General features: G+C 41.2%; 1 protein-coding gene across 11 annotated transcripts in view; it reads right to left on the bottom strand.

Moving 5' to 3' along the window:
• gphnb (gephyrin b) overlaps window positions 1–26,100 on the bottom strand; it is a 305,397-nt gene that overhangs the window by 42,140 nt on the left and 237,157 nt on the right. For 7 of the 11 annotated variants that reach the window (XM_034162748.1, XM_034162754.1, XM_034162749.1 and 4 more), the window contains exons 9-10: window positions 17,907–17,948; window positions 12,402–12,476 (exon numbers count right to left, since the gene is read on the bottom strand). The exons of 1 other annotated variant lie outside the window; for it this stretch is intronic. In XM_034162748.1, the coding sequence (XP_034018639.1) occupies window positions 12,402–12,476; window positions 17,907–17,948 (117 nt within the window). The remainder of the gene's footprint in view (window positions 1–12,401; window positions 12,477–17,906; window positions 17,949–26,100) is intronic. 3 more of the 11 variants (XM_034162758.1, XM_034162752.1, XM_034162757.1) reach the window with 2 other exon arrangements.

Below are 26,100 nucleotides of genomic sequence, written 5' to 3'. Positions count from 1 at the left end.
TCCAAATACGGTATATAGGAATTAATGGGAATAAACTGGAAAATTAGCAAAATTACAGGTCAGCCTATGACAGGGAATTTAAGTGTAGTTTTGAAAAATCATTTTACAGCATAATCTTGATAAAACAGCCAGATTTAATGCAAATTCAGTTGAATTTCTACCATGCACTGTCAATCACTTGAGCACACTTTACTGTAGAACTATTGCATCCATAACCTTGAGAGTGAATGCTTTCATTTTACATTTTGAATGGGATTTAGTTTGAGTTGGAATATTACCGACTGTTTAAAAAGAAATGGTCAAAATTTCTAAGATTTACTTCACATGGAAAATTTCTGGAAAGTTTCCCAAAATTTACCAGAAATATTCTGCCCCTTTGCAACCCTAGTATAAACTGATAAAAAGTGGGAAAGAATAATTCTTTTGCACACAAAGTAGATTTTTTTTTAATTATTTCTCTCTCACAAACAAAACTCTGCACAGATGGGAAAACCTGTGCTGGCCTTTGCCTCCTAGTCCTTTGCTGGGCAGCAACATGCGCCGACTGTAATTTATATGCTGCGTTCCACATTTCTTCTGAAATATGTTTCTACATTAATAAACTAATGTGTAACACAGGTAAAGCAATGTCACATTGTTTCTTTGTGTAGTGAGTGGCCAGTTTCAGTTTCCCAGCATGTTGCTCAAGGGTCAAATGTCAGGGCTATGCTACATATGCTTTTGTCAGCATTAGAGATCCAAAGAAATGTGGTAGACCTTCTATTGTGATTGAAAGGGCCAAAACACAACATAAAAAGGAAACAAAGACAGTGATGGACAGAGGAAATAAACATAGGTCATCAGGGATTTAAAAGATAAGCTTGAAAGATAAAACTTGGACATATATCTCACAAAGATTTTGCTCGATATCACCCAGACCCATAACACAATAGGGTGACTGTGTCATTTATCAATACTAACATTTCTTATAGTTACAATATTTGAACTTAGTTTGTCAAAATCAGTCAGTGGAAGAAACTGGGGAGAGCTAACATTTACCGTTTGTATTTTGGGTCAAGGATAAACATCGCTAAAATGGAAAGTTGATAGGACTAAAATTTTTGGAGAAATTAGGGATATTAGATCACAGCACTGAACAATAGATGTTGATAATTAAACTCTGGACTCACGCCATTCCAGCAGGGGGCAGTAAATCATCTATACATTAAAAGCCAAGTGGCCTCTGTGTACATTTGTGCATGTGTGTGTGTGTGTGTGTAACTTCAATCACAGACAAACTGGGGAGAGCTGACATAACGGTAAGTTAACAGGACTAACATGTTTGAAGAAATTAGGGATATTAGGTAACACAACAGTGAACAATGGACGTTGCTAATTAAATTCCGGACTCACACGCCATTCCAACAGGGGGCAGTAAATCATCTATGTATTAAAAGCCAAGCAGCCTCTGTGTATGTCTATGCGTGTGTATAACTTTGATCATGGAGAAACTGGAGAAAGCTGACATTTGCCATTTGGTACAGTTATGTATTTGTGGGTCAATCTAGAGCCCCACTGGCAACAAGCTACTATGTGTGCGCGCGCACGCAATATCATCTATGGCCACAAGATGGAACCATCTACATGCATGACAAGTTGCTTTGATATACTAAATGAGGTCGTGTGATCCACACTCCAGAGCAGAAATTGGCACCATTACGTTGGATATCAACTGCTAGAAACAAGAAGAAGAGGAAGAAGGAGGAGGAAGAAGGAGGAGGAGAAGAAGAAGCTCCTCTAAGTGAGAAAAATGTTCTTTGTCTTACAGTAGAGAACAAGTGAATTTAATAATCATGCTCTCAAACCGAAAGACCACGCTCTTGGATGAAACAGGGAACTGTGTGAGACAACAATAACAGCAACCTGGGTCAGCTAGGCTAAGCTGAGGTAAAGCTATTATCTTTTAGAAATATTTTATGAAAGAGTTTAGATCAAGATTTTGATCCAGGCTTTCCTCCTGAACCCAACCTTCAAAACCTGTATCCAATCAAAGTGCTGAATTTGTAGAGGTTTACTTGTCTCGGCGGTGATGTTCATGTCTGGATTCCAGACCTTTGAGATCAGAAGATGCCTGTAAAGCCCTTAGTCATTTTAAAAAGGTGTTTGGTGATACAAATTCCTTTAGAGGAGGACACCAAAGGTCCAAATCTTTAGGGTCTTGGTGCTTCCAATTTTATTGTGTGGTTGTGACAATTAGACGCTAGCCTAAGGTGACAAATGGATGTCTTTGGTATTACTGAAATGACTTCATATTAACCAGTGGTTACTTAGGGAGATTCCAATGAAGCATTTCACTTGCAGTGTGATCAAGCATCAGCTTTGACATTTTGGCTATGCAGTGTGGTTCTCTGGGGATGATCCAGCACCCAGGTGCCTCATTGTTAAGGACTCTAGAAACTGGAAAAGGCAAATGGGACGCCCAGGCTTCACCTGGCTGTGATGGTTACTTTTGAGAGGTGGGGATAGACCGGTTGTCTGCCTGGGTGGGTGCCAGTCAGGACAAAAAGCAGTTCTGTAGTGTTGTGGATGTGGTGACATGTGATACCAGCTGATGCTCCCAGACATGAACTGGTCCATTTGCATCAAATGCAACATAAACTGGCACATGCACATCCTCCATTATATCATCTGCAGGACGTCATGAAGTGAATTCAATTTATTTACCTCAATTTTTTTTGTTTTTTGTTTTTGGCTTGTTTACTTGTTGTTGGCCCACTTGCTCAGGTTTTTCACAGTGGGCCCAGTACAGATCTGTGTTGGGATTTGGATGCCCTTCTGGACACAACTCCAGTTCCACATGGAAAAATTATGCAGTTCCTGGTGTTCCAAAGTGGTCTTCTAGACGAGTACTAATGAGGACTTAATGTCTGACACCTGAGAGGATCAGGTGTGTTCAGAGTGACATGGCTGTATTGTCTGAAGGTAAATGGCCCTGATTATAAGACAACCCCTTTTTTTCAAGACTTTGTGAAAAGTAATTCCTGAAACCAAATCATCTTTTTTTTTTTTAAAGAAAATGTTACTATTTTCAAGTAAAAGGGATGCGCTTTTTCAATGTGCTTTAATTAAATACTAATAAAAGAAAATCAGAGGGGAAAAAATAGGCAAGACTGAATAAAGTAGTAGAGCAATAAACAATGCAAAGTGGCCTACCTTGTCTCCTCAGATCACCATGTTATGTCCTCATGCCATCAATCAGCTCTCCACAGATAGAATTTTTTGAGCATGCTCACCACTTGTGTAATGACGTAAGATGAATGACGTACTTTGAGGACTTTTCAGATGGGTAAATGCCCAAAAAGACCTCAGAGGTCCATTAAAGGGACAAGGAAAGCAGTTATAGAGATTTTAAAAAAAGGCTGTTTTGATGGTTAGAAAAAGAGTCTAATGGAGTCTAGTGAGGAGGAAAAAAAAAAACAGCTACAGAATGTAGAGAAAGTGCCATTCCAGTTTTTCCAGCTCCCATACAGAGAGAGAGAGAGAGAGAGAGAGAGAGAGAGAGAGAGAGAGAGAGAGAGAGAGAGAGAGAGAGAGAGAGAGAGAGAGAGAGAGAGAGAGAAAAAAAACTCTGAAGTAAAATGTGGCGCGATGTGATTTGGGAAAATTGCTAATAACTGTAAATAAATGAGTTAATGTGTTATTTGTAAATGTTCTACACTGTTCTAGTGGTGTTCTTGTGAAAGTTGTGCAGAAAACTAATTTAAGTTTAAAATGCAGACAAGTGTCATTTGGCACTGTAAGTGTAAATTGTGCCTAAGCCTATGACATTCACCTGCTGTTGAGAGAAGTACACGGGTATCTTGCATATTTGGCTCCACTTACTGTTTGGGATGTATGACAAGTAAAAGACCAGTCCATGATTATAAGATGACTCTAAAGTTTTTAGATTTGTTTTAGAAATAATATTTGGGGCAATATGCTACTTCAGCAGCGGGAAATTTTTGTGATACACCACTGAAATAAAATTACTCAAAAAGATTTTAACACAGGAAAGTTTGGTGAAAATGAAAAATTGAAAGGCACTAACCATTTTATCAGGATTTCAAAAATATGTTGTTATTGGGTGACCAATCGTAAGTGATTAAATAGAAAAAAATTCACTTTTTACACACAGTAATTTTTCTTTTTCTTTTTTTTTTTTGGATTGGGACGGCGGGGGAGGGGGGTGTCAATAAAAAAAAATAATTGGGATTTTTTTGGAACAGTTCTGTATGGACAGGACAAGAGTGCACGGAAAGGAAATAAGGAAAAGGCAAAGGTCACAGGTGGGAATTAAGGGAACTAAATACAGCTACAGCAAGAAAGATCAAACTTGCAAATACTGAAATCAAATATGTAAAAAACAAGCTTTGGAACATTATCATTTGCCTTACAAAAAAGAAAACAAAGCAAAAATAAAATAAAAAATCAAAAGTGAACAACATATAACTCCCCCCCAAAGAAAAACAAAAAACAAAAAAAACACCAAGGACCTGCAAAATCGAAATCAGCATTGACCAACTGAGTGTCTGAACGAACACACAACCAGACCACAAGAATCAACAGGTTCAGCTTTTCGCTCCCTAATCGAGTTTCACACGGCTGGTTGTGGTGATGTATCATTAGTCTGTCCTGCAGCTGCAGTTAATTTACACTTTAAGCATTAACTAAAAACCATGACGAGGATGAAATAATGACACTAATCCTGACACGTGTGGAAATTAAAGAGGAAGAAGAAAAAACGAAACAAAACATAAAAAGCCCGGCGGAAACGCTCATATCATCTGAGAGCCGTGGCTGGGGGGGGGGGGGGGGGGGGGTCGGGGGAGCAGTTTGCCTGTGAAGATGAACACAGTGGAGAAGCTGCAGGGGTCGTTAGAAAGTCGGTGAAATATGTGGAGAATGAAGGTGGAAGCAGAACGCGGCATGAGACGAAAGTGAGGGAGGGAGGAGTCAAGAAGCAGACTGTCAAACACTTTCAGGCTGGCTTCTAAAGCCTCCACTGCAACACCCCTGATTACTAGAGAGAGAGAGACCAAGTGAGAAGAAGTGGATGGGCTCATATGACAGATGCAACACACACACAAACACTAAAGAGCAGAATCCACCTTTTAGAAATGGTTAAACTGCTAATAAAAATAACATAAATCACCGGTTGCCATGCCATATAGTCATTCTGCATCCCGACCCCATTGTTGCCCTGGAAACAGCCTGCCGACAGGTAGTCATGGAGATCTGCGAGCAAAATCAGAGGACTTAAGGGTGAGGAGCTGAGTACTGTGTGTGGCCGGGTCAGTCAGACATGTGACCCAGAGTGGAAAATCAATGGGTTGATAACCGTAGATAAGCATCAAGGAGATGATGGGAAGCAACCGCGATGATGCTGAGCTCAGCACAAAACAAAGGAGCTGTCTGACAAGTTATGCAAAATACAGATTTATCCACTCGCTGTGAGAGGGCACAGAGGCTTGCCTCATCTGGTGCCAACCGCCTCGTCTTGTGGGACCTTATAAAGAGGGATGGAGCAGAGGACAAAACGCGTGAGTGATTGCAACAGAGTGGTAGAGGGCAAGACAAAATACTGCGGTGGCAATCCTCAGCCAAATCCTCCTCCCCGGGGGATTGGAGGCGAGAGCCTGAGGGCGAAGACAGCGGTGGAAAAGATGAGGAGCGACAGCGAGCGAGGCCTCTGCGCTCCGCTCTCGGGTTCTCTCGGGCTGCCCAGTTGCTGCCCCACGGGGCTTCTGTGAATGCAAATGCACATTCGCGCCTGCATGTACGCTCAAAGTCCATGCACATGGATATGAGGGAAACCCCAAAGTAAACAGAACTGGACTACAGGGGGCAGTGTACATCCATCAGAAAGTCAGGGGCACCTTGTGTGTCCATGTCGAGCCTCATATGCCGGCCTATGTACAGGACATTCTGACGTCAACATGGCACATTAACTCCCGTCAACTGGGAACAAATTACTAACCACGTTGACAGTAGCTGTAGACAATGCTACCATCAACCCAAAGGTTAACCTAATTAACCAATGATGTCAAAAGCCCTCTCCAGTATACATAGGATCCACATGGGAGGAGAAAGATCTTAGGTTTTGAGGGAACAACTCCCAAGGTATAGTCTCAACTTTAAAGCTGCGTTCACACCGAGCGTGACGCGAGCGACAGCAGCGACAGGTTGCCATGCAATCCCTATGTAAGGACGCGTTTTGGCGCCAAGTCACACAGCGCGACACGATGGACGCAAATGAAGCGACGCGAGTGAAGCGATTTTGAGCGATTGGCGCATTTGTGGCGCGATATTGCGTTGTATCACGTCGCGTTGCCCTCCTCCCCAAGTTGAAAAATCGGAACTTTTTCGTCTTGTCGTGCCACCATGACCAATCAGGGACTGAATATGTAGTGACATGGAGATGTCTGGAGTTTGACTGAAGATGTGAACATGTTCTGTATCTGGTAGCAGCCTGTGAGCAGGACTTATGTCTCTTTTGTCCCTTATTTCAGAATTATGACAGAGTTTTTGGATCGAGCAGCAGCCCCACAGCAGCGGGAGCGGAGTGTTTTTTTTTTTTTTAACGTGGGCGCGAGCGAATCGTCCGTGGACATTATTTTAGTTATTAACTACACAGATGTATAATAAAACAAATGGTGACTGGTTTCTAAACACAATTATGACAGAGTTTTTGGGGGAAGAGCGAGCAGCATCCCCGCAGCAAGCAGTGGAGTTTCTTTCTTTTTTTTTACGTGCGCACGCGCGAATCATCCATGAAGATTATTTTACTTATTAACTACACAGATTTATAATAAAACAAATGGTGACTGGTTTCTAAACACAATTATGACAGAGTTTTTGGAGCGAGCAGCAGACCTACAGGAGGGGGAGCGGAGTTTTTTTTTTACATGCACGTGCGAGCGAATCGTCTGTGGAGATTATTTTATTAATTAATTACACAGATGTATAATAAAGCAAATGGTGACTGGTTTCTAAACACAATTATGACAGTTTTTGGAGCGAGCAGCAGCCCTACAGGAGGGGGAGCGAAGTTTCTTTCTTTTTTTTACGTGCACATGCGAGCGAATCGTCTGTGGAGATTATTTTATTAATTAATTACACAGATGTATAATAAAGCAAATGGTGACTGGTTTCTAAACACAATTATGACAGAGTTTTTGGAGCGAGCAGCAGCCCCGCAGCAAGTAGCGGAGTTTCTTTTTTTTGTTGTTTAATTGTTTACATGTGCACGTATGAACGGGACAGGAGGTCCTCAAACTGGGTCCTGCAGAGACGGAAGGACCGCTGAAAGCAGCCGTCATCCAGACGCAGCTCCTGCAGCAAATAATCATACTCCCCGAATTGGAAACGTCTCATGACGTTTGTCAGCTTTCCACAACAACTCGCTCTGTGTGATCAAGGTCCGTCATGTTAACTTGACTGACAACCGGAGCCGGCAAGCAGAATCAATCAATCAATCAATCAAATTTTATTTGTTAAGTGCCTTACAACAACCTAAGTTGACCAAAGCGCTGTACATATAAAAATCATATTTAAAATATAGTTAACAAGAAGAACACAGATACATTTTATTCCCAAGTCTAAACAAGACTAAGTATCAAAAGCACATCTAAACAAATACGTTTTGAGTTTTGTTTTAAAAAGGGGCAGATCCAAGATGGCACGCAAGTCAAGGGGCAGCGAGTTCCAAAGTTTAGGACCTACTACTGCGAAAGCATGATCACCCCACTGTTTGCTTCGAGACCTGGGCTGCTCCAACAAGTACAGCTGTGCAGTCAGATTGTAGAAATCTGCTGGGCTGGTGAAGGGTCAGAATCTCACATAGATATGCAGGTGCGAGGCTGTGGATGGAGCAGAAAACGAACAGGAGAAGTTTGTATTGGATTTTGTATTGCACTGGCAACCAGTGGAGAGAGCGCAGAATAGGTGTGATATGGTGATGTTTACGAGAATTTGTGAGGAGCCAGGCAACAGCATTCTGTACCAGTTGTAATCTGTGTAAGGAATGGAAGCTCCTCCTATTTAATGACTCACTGGGGTGAATTTTCGCAGCAAAAGCAGAGTGACACACCGGGTGATGGTGGCGCGTCCGTCACCACGCAACCCCCACGAATTTGTAGCGTCTGATTGCACCCAGTGTGAACGCGGCATAACACTAGTATGGTATCACGACGATTCCTGAACGAAGGGAAAGTAAAAAAAAGTCACAATTCATTGAGAAAAGGTGGACGAAAGATCACCGAACATTCTGCGAATCAAGAGCGCAAAAAGGGGCGAAAGAGGAACTTAACAAAACCGAAGCTAATGATCTTAACGCTTTAAACGAAACACGCCTGGAGCCACAGCTGGAGCAGTGTGTGTCTGCATCTCTGAGTTCCAGGACTCGGCGTTGAGATGGAGCTCATAGCGCCTGAGTCCTGGAGAAACTGCAAACAGAAGCTGTGGAGAGCTGTGTGCACGTCGGTGGACCCACCTGCTTTGGTTCCTCGTCCAGAACAAAAGAGGGATCATCTCCATCATCATCAGAACCCACATCGTCTGTCAACACGCTGCGCGCTCCGTCTTGCCCCAATTAAAAAAAAACCCTCTGGTGTGCCGTGGTCACTGCTGTATCACTGTATTACGTTACTAAGCCATATATATTTATTTATAACTATTTATTTATTTATATATTTTAATATGTCAAAAGGGGGAATAAATATAAGTGTAAAGATGATTGAATATATCAGAGCAGTAAATTGATCAGTGCATGTGAACGCGCATTGACTCGTGCGGTTATTTCACCCAGATACAGCTGATCCACAATGTGAATTCTGCCTTCCAGAACAGCTCTTTATATAATCATTTGAATTATCTACCTGTTGCCACATGTACATGAGGGCTGGATTGTCATTCCTACACTATATTGTTATATTTAATAAAAAATAATAAGCGCATGCAGCTGCTGCTGCCGCTAATGTTGCTTTCAAGTACCGTCAGAAATTACACAACTTTTGTTGTTTCAAATTCAGCAGTTGCTGAATTGTATCCACACAAAAGATTCATTCTTCCCTATATAAGGTGCCCGAGCCCAGTGAAGCTGACCCACACCCAGATAAAAAATCTAAGCAAAAGGCTGAGTTTGCCCTGTAATTTCTGACAGTACATGAACACAGCAGCAGCCTCAGCGCTCACAAACCGGCTTCTGCACTGTGTGAAAACATTCAGCTGGTCGAACGAAGTCAAACTAAACAATAACGTCCAGATTAATCCAGTTTCATAATAGTCCAAATTTCTTGTTTCGTCAGGGCTTCGTTGCCCTTCGTTAAGTGCCGTGTGACTGGGCCATAAGTCTAGTATGGTATGCTGTCCAGTGATCTGTTTCAATATTTTCAGATGACACGCAATGAATGGGGACAAAATGGGTGAAACTGCCCAATTTGTACACTATTGGATTGGATGGTAAGTAATTAAACATATCCAAGCAAAGCAGTATCTTGTCCATACAGTAGGATTAGGATAGACTCTACAGACATTCGATGTTAAAAGTAAATGGGACATATAATGTGTAGGAGAGGTCTTGGTGGTCTTGGCACAAATGCTTAAAGCCCCTTTCACACCGGGCCAAGAGTTGTGTAATGTGGGGTACTGAGGATGCCGAGCTTATGCAGCCCTACGTGGCAATATGCTGAGGAACACAACGGGGGCCGCGAAATGGACGCAAAATTTAAACATTTATTTTTTTCACGGACATTCGGCGTAGAGCACTGGATGTAGTTCTCTATGTAAGTCTACGCAACACTCTGCAAGTCTACGTAACACTGCACTACTATACACCATGCCTCCGCAATTGTATGCTACCCTATGCCAGTCTGGCGAAAAATCCTTTTAGGTTTTTTTTAATCAGTACATACCTGTATTGCTAGATTTTATTCATCTCGCTGGAGTCTGCTGAACTTTGTTGGCAGTGAAGCTTCAAAACCACAGAAGAAGAAGAGGCAGGTCAAAGCTTCCCCCCTACGCGCAACATGAACAGCAATTCCTGCATAATAGATAAGCAGCACAATGCAACTCTACACAAGCCTGGTGTGAAAGTAGGCGAAGTTGGAAAAATTTTTGATTTCATTTTGAGATTGAGAATCTTTTTTTTGTTGTTGTTTTAACACTGTTAGTAATCTCCAACTCTGAAAATAAATCAGATCATCCCTGCTGGAGAGGATGTGGCTTAAGGTTTCATTTATGCCCAACGTTAAGTACAGGTGTGGATCCAGGTGTTGAGTTCCGTCCACAGCTTGTTGCAAAGTATCCGATGAGTGCACGGACCACCTCCTTCTAAACTGCTGCCTACACATTTGTCTCTTTTGCAGAAGAAACATTACAGCTTCTTCAACCTTACAATGTGTGACGCTGTCAACAAGAACATCTGTGCCAATGTCAAGGGTGTATGGAAGTACGTGGTTAGTGACAGTTCCACCGTTTGAAAGATGATGATAGATTTATGTGTGTAAATGGAGCATAGATGAGGTCTCATTAGGTAGCTTTAGCCACATTTTTAAAAATAAACTAAAAGATTAATGGCAGAAAGTAAAAACAAAAAAAAAATGAATTGGGGTAATTCTGAAATTGGACAGACATGTATGCTCAGATCATTTGTGAAAAAGCCAATAAAATGATAATAAGCTTGCTTCTACCTCATCCACTGGCCTTGGAACAACGGACCAACGGACTCAATGACTTGAGTTAGTGAACTGTGAGTAGAATATCATGCAACCACTCAGGCAGAAAACAGGTCCATCATCACCTCTTGAAAGTAACCATCCATCTGCCACAGCCATGTGAAATGTGAGCGTACCCTTGGCCTTTGTCAACCATTGGGGCACCTGTTGGATCATGCACAGCACATCGCCAAGATGCTGTAAGCAACACTCCCCTCCCAAGTGGTTCTTCTCATCTGAGTCTCCCTAAATACCCATTGGTCTGACACAAAGTCATTTAAATGGCAGCCAAGGAGCCCCCCCAAGAGATTGAGGATGAGTTTGAGTCACCACCTTAGGTCACTGATGAGCATCTAAGTCTCACAAGCAGATATTAAGACAGGTAGCAGCAGGACCATAGAAATTTAGACCTTCATTCTCTTGCAAAGATGCCAGCATCAGCAAAGACCTCTGTCCAGCAACCTCATGATGCCATAAAATCTTCACAAGGAGCTCCTAATCTTAAAGGCAAAGAACCCAGAGACATGAACAGTCAATGTTGAGATAAGTGAATATCTCTACGAGTTTGACACTTTCATTGCATCCAGATGCACTTCTGATGGCTGAGACCAGGATGTTATTGAAAGTCTGGATGTTAGACTTGATCCAGGATAATCTCAATCCTCAACACTCCTCCCTTAACTTCTCAGGTGCTACAATCAGGGCATTCAGTGAAATATCACAGCATTATCTGCAAAGTCAAGGTCAGTGAACCTCTCCTCACCAGCAAAGGAACATCAATCATGGGATTCCTCAACTATTGAACAGTGTCCAAGCCAGAACACATCCCTGTTGAACCCCAGTATTCACTGGAATAAAGAGACATTCCATCAATGTACCATGCAGCACTCACAGTACCTATGTTTAGGCTGGCTATGATGTCCAGCAACTTATTAGGAATCCCGCGAATCCTCAGACTATCCCAGAGACCAGCCCAGTCATCCAAAGCAAACACTTTGCAAAAACCAACAGACTGTAAAGAAGCGCTACTGATATTCATGTAATGGTACAAAACCTGACAACATGTGAAGCTTGACACCCACAGTAGCCACGACCCGACAAATCCCTATACCACGCCCTCTACAGGCCAGTTCTGCTTTTTTATGGGTTCATCCTCCCCAACACTCACACACTCTGCAGAGACAAATGCTAACATTTCAAAAACATCCGAAACCAACATAATTTTAAATGACAGCGTGGGTGATCGATGACAGAGAATGAGTGTGAGTGAGATTTAGGAGTGGTGGGAGGGGGGCAGGGCAGGACAGTGGGAAGAAACATAACTGACCACTAATGCTGGTGATATGCAACATCACATCCAACACAATTACGAGAGACCTCGACATCTTAATTATTTTAATTTTGCTGGATTTTGTCCACTAAACTGCCACATGTATCGTCACACGTCATCTAACCGGCTGTGATCTGTCCCGCCGTGGCGCTCTGGACTTTCTAACCACTACTTCACACACTGTGTCCTTACTAGCTTTACTGGCTTTCATAAGGAGAAGCTGCCTGAGAAATCTGCGTCAGGTTTCTGCCGGTGGCTGTTTCTGTTGCTGTGTGTCCCTAATGTGGTGAACTATGACACAGATACACAGATAGACGTTTAGAGAAGGTTAGCAAGTTTACCTGGTCCAAGGTAGAGTACCTTGACTTGAGTGTGATGACCTCATCCAGGTGAGCCCTGAATTCTCTCCGTGAGGCCTGGGGGAAGCCACAGGATAGTCACTCACCTTCATGCCACAGACATACACACACGCGTGTGCACACACAAGCAAAACAACATGTATACGCACAGACTTTACTGTTTTGTCAAAATGTCAGACAGTGGTGCGCTTGCAGTAGAGATATACACACATCGTTGGACTAAGCCAGTACTGACCCGACTGCTTGTCAGGTCAGTACTGGCTGCATCCTTTGACAATCAGGTCAAAGAAAAAAAAATAAAGATGTGGCAAAAAGTCTTGAGAAGGCAGTCACCAATAATACAAAGAAACAAAAGAAATGAAGCAGTGGATATGACAACAGTCCCACAGTTGAGTACTGCTGGAGTGGTGACATCTGTCAAATACAGGACGAGTGAGAGGAACTTAAGTCACGATCACCAACGAGTGCTCGACTTCTGGACCTATCCAGTGCTGTTGTCTGGGATTACAGGGACAGATTAAAAGCAATAAGACAAAAATCGCCCAATTACAGTGACCAGTTTAGGAACTTCTATTAAGGGTTAAAGCTACAGCATGTAGGATTTAGTGTCATCTAGTGGTGAGGTTGTAGATTACATTATGGTGTTGCTGGTCTTGATTTAGTTTCTCTTCATGTTCTCGCTTCTTTGGGGTAAGGGATTCATGTTTCCTTGCCTTTTTTTTGTGATAAGCAATATGTATAATCCTCCGTTTCACAAAAGTAGGGTTCTCAAATATGTTAGCTTGAACTAGCAACCAGTAGACGGCGTACAGTGACCGCAGAGTCCCCTGGATGTGCTGTAAAACTGTGAAAGAGTGAATATGTCCCTTTTGGGCTACTGTATCAATATGGTGGTGCAACATGGTGCCCTCCATAGGAGGGGGCCTGCTACCATACAGATATGAATGGCTCGTTCATTCTTAGCTTATTAAAACACGTTGATTTGTCATTTTGAGTAATTACACACCAATGTTGCCACAGTTCCTTTGAAAAGTTACTTTATTAGTTACTTTTTAGTTTCTTATACATTTACTTCATTAGCAGCTGCTAATGAAGTAAATGTTAAAAGTAACTTTTCTAAGTTGCACACTAATGAACAAATCGTTATGAATGCTATATTCTTCTTCTGCTAATAAACACCCCTAAATCTTACACACTATAGCTATGAGTAAATGGAACGCAAGTATTTTTAATTGTATTTTTTTTTTTTTTTTTTTTACAAAAATGGTGATCAGATGAGGTTTCACCTCCATCAAGGTGATTATATCTTCATCCCGTTGGTAGGTTGGCTTGTTTGCTTGCCAACAGTGAGACTCAAAAGATTATGGACCAATTATCATGAACTATAGAGTAAGGATGGGGGCATGGACCAAAAAGAACCCATGAAATTTTGGTGTGGATCCAGAAAATGACTGTCCTTTTTTTTTTTTTTTTTTTTTTTTAATGTGGGGGGGGGGGGGTTCTGTCATCACCACAACATAATTTGGCATGCAGAGAGAAATACCATTATGCTTTGTTTTGGAAAATATTCACATAAGAAGACAGCAAGCAAATTCTCAAATTCACAAGTATAGCAGATTAAGTTATCCTGATTTTACTGTGCAGCACAGTGCCAACTGGTTAACTGGACGACTCCACGGATATCGTATGATGACAGAGACGCTGACTATCTGGAATGCAGGTGACAAAAATGGCTCTGTTGCCTGTCTCAAAATAAAGAAAATGATTCATTCATCTCAGGCTCGTGAGCTACGTACTGAGTGTGGACAGGTCAGTGAGACACGTGACCCAAAGGCACCAAATGAGTCAGGGAAAGTCAATGTAAACCCATAGGATGTCAGGAAAACAATAGGGAAAAAATATGTGAACTGATGGATGCTACAAGGCTTCCATAAAGAAGGTTTAAATGCAAAGGACACCTTTTTTTTTGTATATAAGGAACAATGGTAACAAGGCAACTCATGGTTGACACCCCCCCCCCCCCCCCCCAACTGGAAGGAAGAGCTCGTCAAGTTTAAATGACACCAATTTTTTTCTTTATGTGTTTCCTCACAACGTGGTCCCAAGCCCACATCCTAACTTTGGTTCTGATACATCAAAATGTTACTGAGATAAGACGTCACTTCCTATTTGAGTTGGTCACTAAATCCATTGGGCTCTGATGGATAACTACTTTGAAAAAAAAAAATCAAACAACCACATAAACAGAAGTGTAAGGCTTGGTCTGAAGATTAACTGTGCCATGTTTGAACTGTCAGGAGGATCAGGCAAAATTTGGGGAAGGTCAAAATTTCGTAGACTTACAAACAACAAGAAAATTACAAACCCAAAAACAATATGGCTGAAAATTTGGTATGGCAACATAAATTAAGTCATAGGGTGTACTGAAATGTGGTTCATCCAGAGAATCCAACAGGACCTGATTTTTTTTTTTTTTTTTTTTAATTGGGCATATGATTCAAAAGTTGCACACCTCCAGGTTTGATCCAATAAGGGTGTTGGAGCACTGGAGGTGAAGACATTTAACTTGGTGAAAAGAATCAACAGGACTGTCCCCAGTAAGTATGCCAAATTTGACAACTTTTTACCATATGGTTGTAAGTGTTGGCATGAAGCGTTACGGACAGATGCACACACACACCGATGGACGTTGCATGTTTCTTTATCCCCTGATATATCATTATCCAATAAAGGCATTTTTCCTCATCTTCTTGGAAAACTTTCACCACTGCATTTTATTTTTTGAATGAATTTTTTTCTGGATTTTGATGTCATGTTGGTCTCATGTCTTGTCACTGGGCTCTGACCACAGTAAAAAGCACCGGGAGAGCTGAAAAACATTCTCTTTGACAGCAGCCCCTTGAAGGCAATGAAGGAAGGTAAAGTGAGATCCATAAGTATTTGGACAGCAATGTAATGTTCTTTTTATTTTGCCTTGGCCCACATCACAGTGAAACAATCAAGATGTGCTTGTAGTGAAGACTTCCAGCTTTAATTCAAGGGTTTAACAAAAATAACACATTAACCAGTGAGTGAGGAATCAGAGTGGGATTCAGACTTTTAATGACTTGATTATCACAAGTGTATTTGTATGCCATCAAGGTTTTGAACTTGTTGACAAATTCACTTTTCTCGGCAGTGACATTTATGTCTTTGGGTCCTCTTTTAAGATGAAGAGATGCCTAAGAACAGTTCATGAAGTCATGAAGTCATTGGACAGAGTGGTTTGGAAATGCTAACACCTTTACAGAAGAACAAATGTTCAAGTCTTTACCGTCCTGGTGCCTTCGGTTTGGATGTCAGGCTCGGGCAATAACAGTGACCTGTGGTGATGACATATGTTTGGTACTAGGTCGCTTCAGAGGATCCTTGAGAACCGTTGGAAAGACTTTGAATCAAATGGACAGTTAATTCAGGAGAAGACCATATGGAGTATCACTTGCATTGCCAGGAAATGCCAGCGTTGACATTTTGGACAAGTGGAACATTTCTCTGGGCATGATCCAATATGGAGGTGCCTCAGTGTTGAGGATCCCAGTCACTGTGAAAAAGACCAAGGGGATGTCTACGCTTCATCTGGTTGTGGCAAATAGACAGACTTTTGAGAAACATACCTGCCAACATTTGAATGTAGCAATGCGGGATAACCACGTGTGGCCACAAGCGCCAATGGCGCAAAGCGTAACTGGGGGGTCCAGGGGAGTGCCCAGACCCACACAACTGTGGGACTAATGGGTGTCTCACACACACACACACACACTCATGCGGGATGCGGGACACGGGGGGTATATAGTACCCAGTGCAGGACGTTTGGCAGCTCTGGAGAAGTGGGGATGTACCGGTTGTTTGCCTGGATTTTTGCCATCCAGGACCCAGGATGGTTCAGTGACTTGGTGGATGTGGCAACACGTGGCACCAATGCATGCTCCCGGACCTGACCAGACCATACTGTTAGGTTATTTTATGTGGTGAGTGATCCCAAAAAGAACTGGACAGGAAACGGACTTCAAAGTTTAGATGTTGTATTGAAAAAGTTCCCACACTGATACAGAGCGTTATCTGCAGTTCTGGGGTCTTTGACCAGATCATATGCTACATCTGGAACAAAGAGCCCAGAGCTCCTTTCTATGCTAACTTTTGTTCCTCCATCCGGCCCCATGTGGGTGGTCCTTAATCTGTCGTGAATCAGTGGCTATGTGATTGGCTGCAAAAGTGAAGTAGGCGGTTATTAGCAGGTGTAGTGCTTATGTTGCCTTCAAGGCCGGTAGGTAAAAATCTTAGCGTTTGTGTATGTCGATGCCAAACAATAAATCAGTATGTTCCATCATGCTGTCCAAAATAGATACAAATACTTTGGTTTTATCAATTAGACATCAATAAAAAGATCAGATGGTTTTATCAATTAGACAGCTATAAAAAGATCACATAGTCGTGCCAAATACAAGGACATTTTGTATGTCAGCCATTTTGAAAAGCAGTTAGGTAGAGATCAGATAGTTACAAGGACATTTTGATGTGTATAGCCATTTTGTGATATGCATCATGGAACACTAACAATACTGATTGTACTCCTGAATGATTGATGTAAATGTAGAAGAAAGCAGATTAATTTACTTGGAAATGTTCAAGTATCTATCCCCAGACTTGTCTAAATTTAAAAAGGCTTAAAAAGTGATGATTTGTATCTACAATAAGCAGTTACGTGTGCTTGTTTCCAGTGCAGAAGGTTTCCCGGTTCAAACCCACCGCTGCCCATCTCCATGTAACACAGAGTTAGGTCAGGAATGGCATCTGCATAAAACGTGCCAAAATAACGTGCAGATCCACCTGGCGACCCCGAGGGAAAACAAGGGAGAAGAAGCCAAAGGGACTTACTGTTTCTGAGCTCTGAAAATGGAGGCACTAAGTATACAAATGGTTGTAATTCGTAAATGGATGATGCCATATTATTGTCAAACTGCTTGAACTAAAGCTGAAAGTCTACAATGTAAGTACGTCTGAATTGTTTCAATTCAATTCCATTGTGGTTGGCCCACAGAATAAAATTACAAAAATTGTGCTACTGCCCAACTACTTATTGCCCTGGATGTAGATAATTTCCATTTGTTTGTGCAAGCAATATCACTTTCCATTCATATAAATGATTCAAGCATTTTTCAACATCAATTCTGAGGTTGAAATGCAGTTGAGAGATATGCCAAGTGATGTTTATTTATCGAAGGCCAAGTAAGTGTGAAGACAAGGCAATAAGGGAGAGGACGAGAATCAGGCAAGGAGGCATTCTGGTAAAATATAACGTGACCACATTCACACAAACAAACCACAAAGAGACAGCAAGGGGGCAGCAATCATGCTAGGCAGAAAGTAATAAGTGGGGATGGAAGGGATGCAAACCGATGCTGTGATGACGCTACGATGACGGCTGCGTTAGAACACATGCAGGAGTACCTCAGCAATGCTTAGGGTAGATGAACAGGAGGGGAGCCGCGCCTGGTGCCACGAGAGAGAGAGAGAGAGCGAGAGAGAGAGAGAGAGAGAGAGAGAGACAGAGAGAAGGGGAGAAGAGGGTTAACAGAGCCAAAGCCGGGTTGAGCGGCGGACAGATACACACAGAGACAGCGGGCTGCGGCAGCCAAGAGAATGATGGACAGGACAAGACAGGACAGGACAGCAGGTAGGAAAAGTTACAGGGTTTCACCCCCAATGTCATCGTTAGTACAACTGCTGAACAGCTTTAAAAGGAGACATTGCACGTTTTCAGAAGTGTCTCAAACAGCTCAGTTTGGCCAAAGGAGCAAAAATACTTCACCTTGTGTGTGGAGACAAAAACAAAAAACTAAACAAACAAGCAAACTGCAAATTTGATTCATGTTTAAGAGACCCAAAGTATTTCTTTCACCTGTAAATGCTCATCCTGATCCACAAGCTACCTCAGTGTTGCTTTGAAAATCCAAATGTGAGTCAAATTAATATGGACCATGTGTAACATGCATGGAATCTTCAACACAGACAGAAAAAGACTAGTTAAAAGCACCCCCTCCAAATAAAAGACTTTTTAAAAGCTAAAAAAGTACCAAGTGTATCACTTTGTGATATTGACCGAGCAGAGTTTCAATTGGCTACATCTATGTTCATGCTCACTTACCAACAGGAACCATGGGTAAGTTAACTATAAAAAGGCATTGCACCATTGTTTGCTGACCATTTTTGTCATGAGCTCACATCCATAAACTAGGAACACACACTTTTGTGTGGCGCACCCCCCCCACTGATAATTTGTACCATACCATGGCAATCAACTGTTTTAGTGTTGGCTTGATCACTTTGGTCGATATTTGGGTGATTCTTAGACTACGGGCACTTATTATGTCCTTTGATCATATTGTACGAAAAACAGAAAAAAGGGGAAATTTCACACTTTTATAGTTATCTTTACAATGAAAGTGTGTTAAGAAATTTGTTCTAGTAGTCTATGATGACTTTTTCACCTTTTTTCAGCATCATTATATGCAAATATTGCTGTTTTGTGCTTGTCCCACACCCAGACTTTTGATCTTCAATGATAAAAATGAATGGTAAAGAAACGTTTTTTCTAATGTTTTAAAATATCTCTGAATAATAATAATAATCAAAACATAATTGGGGTATTCAATGTCATACAACTGTTGTGATTTTTTTTAAACAAAATGTAGTTGTCCCACACTATTGCCGTAATTTCCACCACAACACTGTAATGTCCCTTTAAACAGTTTGTATGAAAGATTGTTTGGGTAGTTTCTATGGAGATAAACAGTGACATCAGAGCACATGTATATAGCGCCAAATCACAACAAATTATTATTGTAGGGATATAAATAAAAAAGCCAGCTAATACAGACCAAAAAAAAACTAATTCTCTGTTCAGTAATGTCAGCCATCCTTAAGAAGGTCTTAATTGGAAGGTCTTAAATCAGATCTTGCCAAAATTCAAACTCACTGGAGATACACCCATGTATGACATCCATGTAAAATTTTAAGAAAATCAGAAACAGTTTGCTCATGTTATCATGTCCAGAAGAAAATGTGACTGATGGATCAATTCAATTTATTTATCCAATGTGATTTAAAGTAATCTATCTGGACATCCATTCTAACAGTTGAGAAGTAACTCATTCATGTGGTCATCGTTAAAAATAGTCTTAGCATGCCGTTTTGCTGCACCACAGGTCTTTCCACTAAAATGTACAAGTCATTAAGATCCATTTTTTACAAATATGACAGCTATTCCCAAAAGAGTAGCAGCTCCAAGTCAAACTCATTACCAATTATTAGGACACTTGAGATGATTCCTGGCCGTTCTTTAACAAACACATTTTGAATTTTATCATAGATTGGCCATTTGGAGCATCATCTCCTCCCAAAAGGAAAGAATGCAAATGCACAGTGGCTGTCCTCATCTAACCCACCTAACGGACACTAGCGGGAAGCCACAGGAGGTTACAAACTAAAACTGAGGAGTAAACTACATAAGTAGCTCCTAAAGCCTGTGGCAGCAAAGGAACACTCCGTCCAGGTAAAGCTGGGCACTCACTACACGAGGATATGATGCAACTGCACCTTAGAGACATAACACAGGAAAATATTTCAGAGGAAATGCAGAACACAATGTACACATTATGGTGCACCTGTGTCCACGGAGTGAACGACGAGCTCCATTGTGAGAGAGACATAAATATGTAATGAGGGCAAGTTTTAGTTAGAACTCAAAATGTTATTGTGCATGCAAAAGATAAAAATATCAAGTAATGCTGAAAGACCCTATGCTGTATGAGCATCTTGATAATCTGCAGTTATTTAATTGGTTTCCCAGCGCAAAGTGTGTGTGTGTGTGTATATATATATATATATATATATATATATATATATATATATATATATATATATATATACGCACACTGTATATACAGTGGTGGGCACAGTTCGGCTAATCCACTAATTATCGAAGCTAACGTTTTTCATTAGCAGATTAGCTTTCCAAATAACTTTGAAAACCATCAGCGGACCAATTACCTTCCGATAAATTTAGTTCCGATAACTTTTAGACCACTATCATGTTTTTGCAGGTATAGTGAATAAAGCTTAATGGTTAAAAACATTTGTAAAATGTGAAATCAAAGATTTTAGTGACTGCGATGACAGTTATGAATTGTAGAGCTCTAGCCTCTGCAGTAAGAGAAGAGCTGAGTCCCAGAAAGGGGGGGAATTCACACCATACAGTGCCATGAACACTGTTATCTACTGCCAGCAGATGGCAGTGTGAGCAGCCACACATTTGCTAAAAGTGATGAAGGACTTAAACAGAATTTTCAGTTTTCAAATTGCCTTTTTTTTTTTACAAATGAAAAAATAAAATAATTACTAATACAGATTTATTTGTAAAACCCACCACACGTTTCAGTAACTGGGTGCTATACTGACCAGTCAACCACTGGCATCAGGAAACTAATGTACCCATAATGCAATGTGGCATGTGTGTCTAAACGCTAAAACCTTCAAAAGTAGTGCATTACGCTAAAACTAAAACATATAGCTGATATTTTCACTTTGTAAAACGACAGACGTGATGCTAATTTCAATAACTTATCCGGAATTAGTTTGTTTAAAATTAGAACAATAAGTCAAAACTGTCTGCCTGTGCATGACGCCAGTGAAATAACCAGCAGGTCTTTATGGTGTGAAGAGAAATTATCTTTTTTTTCCTCTCTCCTTTCTCAATAATCACCAGGTCTCTTTTGCTGAGAGAAGGCTGATCTGAGACATAAGCGCTGACTCGTTGTTGTGTCAGTAGCTGCTGTGTACTGAAATCAACACTGAAAGTTATCGGTTTAGCTTTTATCTGCAACAGTATAATTAATTCTAATCTAATTACATTTGTTTCGCAAATCTGATTGGTTAATCATGTGAGATTTCCGACCATAAAATATCAATTTGACGGTGGTAAAATATTCGACTGTTTGACATTTGATGTATTACTTTGCGGCCTAACCATTTTGCTATGCAAATGTCAATAATAGCGTTGGAGCGACGCCGCTGTTGCTACAGTAAACTTTGCTGACCGAATTACTTACAGAAAAATAAATCATGCAAACGATGGAATTGGATTAGAATGGGAATAACCAATAACCCCCTTGTGTTTGATGATTTGCGGATGTTAATGCTAGATTTTACGGTCGCAAATTGAGTTTTACCGGCGACGCGTTACAGCCGGTAAAATGGCTATTTGCAACTGTAATCCAAACAGGGTTATTCCCTAATTATACATTTATTGTTATCAGCAGTAATTATTAAGATGCTATTGCCTTATGTACAAATTGCACATGTTCATTCAAGCCCCTCTATTTTGTCACAAGATAATTTCACAAGGACCACAATGGAAATCAGCATTTATGTTTTATTGTGTTATCCGTGTATCATTGATATATTCTCCTCTGTATGTTTACATTGGTGTTACAGAATAAACTCAATCAATCAATTATAAACTATTTTATTTACATTTTAACTGCATCTGCAGGAGGTTGTGCATGTGCACACACATGAGCTTTTGACAAGCGTGGAAATTAGCTTTGAGTTAGCGGAAGTTAGCGTGCATGTTAATGTCCGTGAAATGTCTTGTAAATCACTCCAGAGGCATTATCAGGTTCCAAAAACAGCATTTTCAGTTTTAGAAGTGTTTCTTTCTCATTAGCTTTTACATAATATATGTGAAATATGTTATATTTACATATAAATTAAGCAGTTTGGTTGCACCAGAGACCAGCCACTGACGTCACGGTCCCACTCAGTGCCACCTGGAGGTAATAATATTTAAGGATCAATGCTTTAAAAAAAAATAAAAAATTCTGTCCTCTCTTCGGTCACTCCAACATTCTGTGAACACCTTTGTGTGTTCATTGTGGAAGTCAGGCCCTTTAAAAATGTGTACTGTTTCTTTTTGGGTACTCCTGGTTTGCTCGGGTGCACATGTGCTCTTCCCTTTACTAAACCACCCCCTTGAACACAAGCTCGGGGTGATCATGACTCTTCAACACAGAGCCCTACAGGTGCCCACAACTACAGAGGGAAGGGCTAAAGAACAACAACATGTCCGGAAAGCCCTCACAGTATGTGGGTACCCACGATAGTCCCTGGATAAATTGCAAAAGTCCCAAAGAACAAAGAAACCAGATGGACAGGAGACGGAGCCAAGAAGAAGAGGAGTGTCTCTCCCTTATTTAGCAGGAGTAGGGGAAAAACTACAGGGGATCTTCAGACAGCACAAAATCCCAGTTTACTTTAAACCTGATAACACCTTGAGACAGAAATTAGTTGACCCTAAGTACAGGATCCCTAGTTACAAACAGAGCAATGTAGTGTATTCTATCAGATGTCAGGAAAACTGTAACGAACACTACAAAGGTGAGACTAAGCAGCCGTTGCACAAAAGGCTATACCAGCACTGTAGAAAGCGCCGGTGGACCTCAGTCTGCAGTTCATCTCCACCTTAAAGACAATAACCACACATTTGAGGAAAAGGAAGTTAAAATCTTAGCCAGAGAAAAGAAATGGTTTGAGAAGGGAGTGAAGGAAGCATTGTATGTGAAACAGTTGAAACCCAGCCTTAACCGGGGAGGTGGTCTGAGACACGCTTTGTCCCCTGTTTACAATGGGGTATTCAGGTCAAAGCAGTTTCAGTCTTTTGTTCATGGTAATGAGTCATTCACGTTGCCAGGAGAGTCGTCAGGAGATGCGTCAGTCCCATCGTTAGGTGGGACAGCTGCCCTGTCATTAGGAGGGTGCTAACTAGAGCACAATAGTTGCTAATTAGAGCAATTATTAATCACTAGCCAATAGCAGTTTGCGTTTCGGTAGGAGGGTCTGGTTAGGTTTAAAACTCCAGCTTTTGCTGGCTTCTGTTATTCTTCTCTGCAAGAGTCAAGACAGAAGTCAGACTACCAGAGCAAGAAATTTAGCCGAGGAAGCTTCTACGATTAGAAGCAAAACATCCTCGCATCAAGCAACCAAGTCTAGTCGAAGATTCAAGCTTCTCTACTCTCTCCTTTATGTATGTCTGTACTCATCTACGGAACGACATGCAATGTGTGTTGTGATGTAATATGGGAATACGACACTGGCCACATCGCAAATGTTTTGAACAAACTCTAAACACCGCATTGTGGTCTCATCTCACCAGGGCAAAATAGTTATTGCGTTTAAGATTAAGAATAATAAGAATACAGAGCAACTTTATTTATCCCAAAGGAAATTATTTTGCCAGAGTACTGAAACAGTGACAGTAAAAAGTGAACAATTTTTTTAAGTCACTTGCACAAGATGTTCAACAATATTGCACATAACTCTGAGCAACTGAATACCTCTGAATAACTCTGTTCATTATGTATTCATCCTGCAGAGGGGGGACAAATTATACAGCCCGATTGCCACAGGTAGGAAAGGCCTCCTGTGGCGTTCTGTGGTGCACTTCAGTGGTTTCAGTCTGTGACTGAAGGTGCTCTGACAGGAGGTCAGAGTAGCATGCAGGGGGTGGGAGGTGTTGTCCAGGACTGAGCAGTTTACTCAGCATCCTCCTCTATGACACCTCCACCACAGACTCTAGCCCAACCCCCAGGACAGTGTGTCAGCTGCTGCCCCAGCACAATACAGTACAGAAGATAATGCTGGAGACCACCGAGTGGTAAAACATCTTCAACATATTTCTGCAGACATTGAAAGATCAGAGCCTCCTGAGGCAGTAAAGTCAGCTCTGTTTCTGTAGGATCCGGCTGTGATGTGCATTTACATCACACCACTGTGTAGTGATTGACTGGCTTTAGTTCAACTTGCCAAAACCAGTGAAACGTTTTGTCCCCCCATGTTTTATGCACATTTACAAGTCAGTCAGTTGCATCATTTCTGGGCACTGATTTTAACAACTCTTTTTTGTTAACAGTGCATTTAGCAGCAACATTCTGCCAGTGCAGGCTTGTGTTAGAACCAAACTGTTCCTACATTATGTAATCAACAATCTGGAGAAAAATGGCCGTTATGCCACCTGACCAATAATGAGAATACACCACGAAACACAACTTTTAAAAGCTTATTTTTCCCTTCATGGAAGAAAGCGCACAATTATAGAATGATGAAGAAAAAATACATCACACTGATGACAAAAATGCAATGTTTTATCTTTTAAGTTATAATTCCCTGCACTGGTGAGTGAGTGACCTGGTCTATCCCGGGCATCTTGCACAGACAATAAGTCACAAACAATAAATGATATCACCTTGCAACTCACTAAATTAAAAGAACACATCATGAGAACAAACCTCACTGCATTTGGTGAGCTTTGATGCACCAGATGAATCGAAAAAGCAACTTTGTTTTGCCTCTGTAATATTCCACAGAAATGTCTGCCACCTGCTGGACGGTTAATGGAGATGCCTGCCTTCACATAAGTCAGCTAACAAGTTACAGGCAGTTAGCAGATGCTGCTTTTATTACCGAAAATGAAACCTGTAGTTTGTTTGCAATCTGCACATTTGTTGTGCTTGTTGCACCACAATACCCAGCTAACAAGTTAGCAACCGGAGGGAAAAACATGAATCCCAGTGTATGGCAAGTACGAGACAAATATGCAACAGACCAGGAAAGTAAAACTGGAATTAAACAACAGATAGAATGTGGGGCTGGGAATGGTGCAAATGTTTTCAACAATACTGCTAATTGGTGATGACCAACTCAAAACACTGCTCTGTAATATTTCAAAAGTTGTTCTGAACATTGTGCCGGAGTCCATATCAAAAGGAAAGAGCTGTGCTCAGCCTCAATATGTCACTAATGAATTAAATGTATGAATACAGTTGTATAACTCTATCTCAGTCTGTGTACATAATTAAGTTATCATATTAATATTCCACTGGGCTCCCTCTCATTCACACACATGTACTCAGTTGTGTCCTACTGACTTTCATTCCCCTTCTCTCCAGAGCATATCTCTACCTTTCCAGGTTAGACTCAACCTGTTTTCTACTTTCACTGCAGATCACAATGTCTTCTGCAAACATCAGTCCATGGTGACTTCTGTCTGATCTCATCAGTCAAACTGTCCATCACCACTGCAAACAAGAAAAGACTCGATCCTTGGTGTAATCCCACCTCCGCCTTGAATGAATCTGTTATTCCTACTGTGCATCTCACCACTGTCACACTATCCTTGTACATGTCCTGCACTACGCTCAAATACTTCTCTGCCACTCCAGACTTCCTCATGCAATACCACGACTCTTCTCATGGCACCCTGTAATAAGCTTTCTCTGAATCCACAAACACACAATGTAACGCCTTCTGGCCTTCTCTATACTTCTTCATCAGTATTCTCAGAGCAAACATTGCATCTGTAGTGCTCTTTCTCGGCATGAAACGATAATGCTCCTCACAGATCTTCACCTGTTTTCTAAGTCTAGCTTCTACTACTCTTTCCCATCATTTCATGCTGTGGCTGATCAACTTTATGCCTCTGTAGTTGCTACAGCTCTGTACATCACCCTCGTTCTTAAAATAGGAACTAGCACACTTTAATTTTTGCGCTTTTTACACCGGATGCCTTTCCTGACGCAACCTTCCTCAT

This window comes from Thalassophryne amazonica, chromosome 21 (assembly GCF_902500255.1).
Source record: "Thalassophryne amazonica chromosome 21, fThaAma1.1, whole genome shotgun sequence".
Classification (NCBI taxonomy): domain Eukaryota; kingdom Metazoa; phylum Chordata; class Actinopteri; order Batrachoidiformes; family Batrachoididae; genus Thalassophryne; species Thalassophryne amazonica.
The sequence above is the reverse complement of the archived record's forward strand: the minus strand, read 5'-3'. Positions and strand labels throughout refer to the sequence as shown.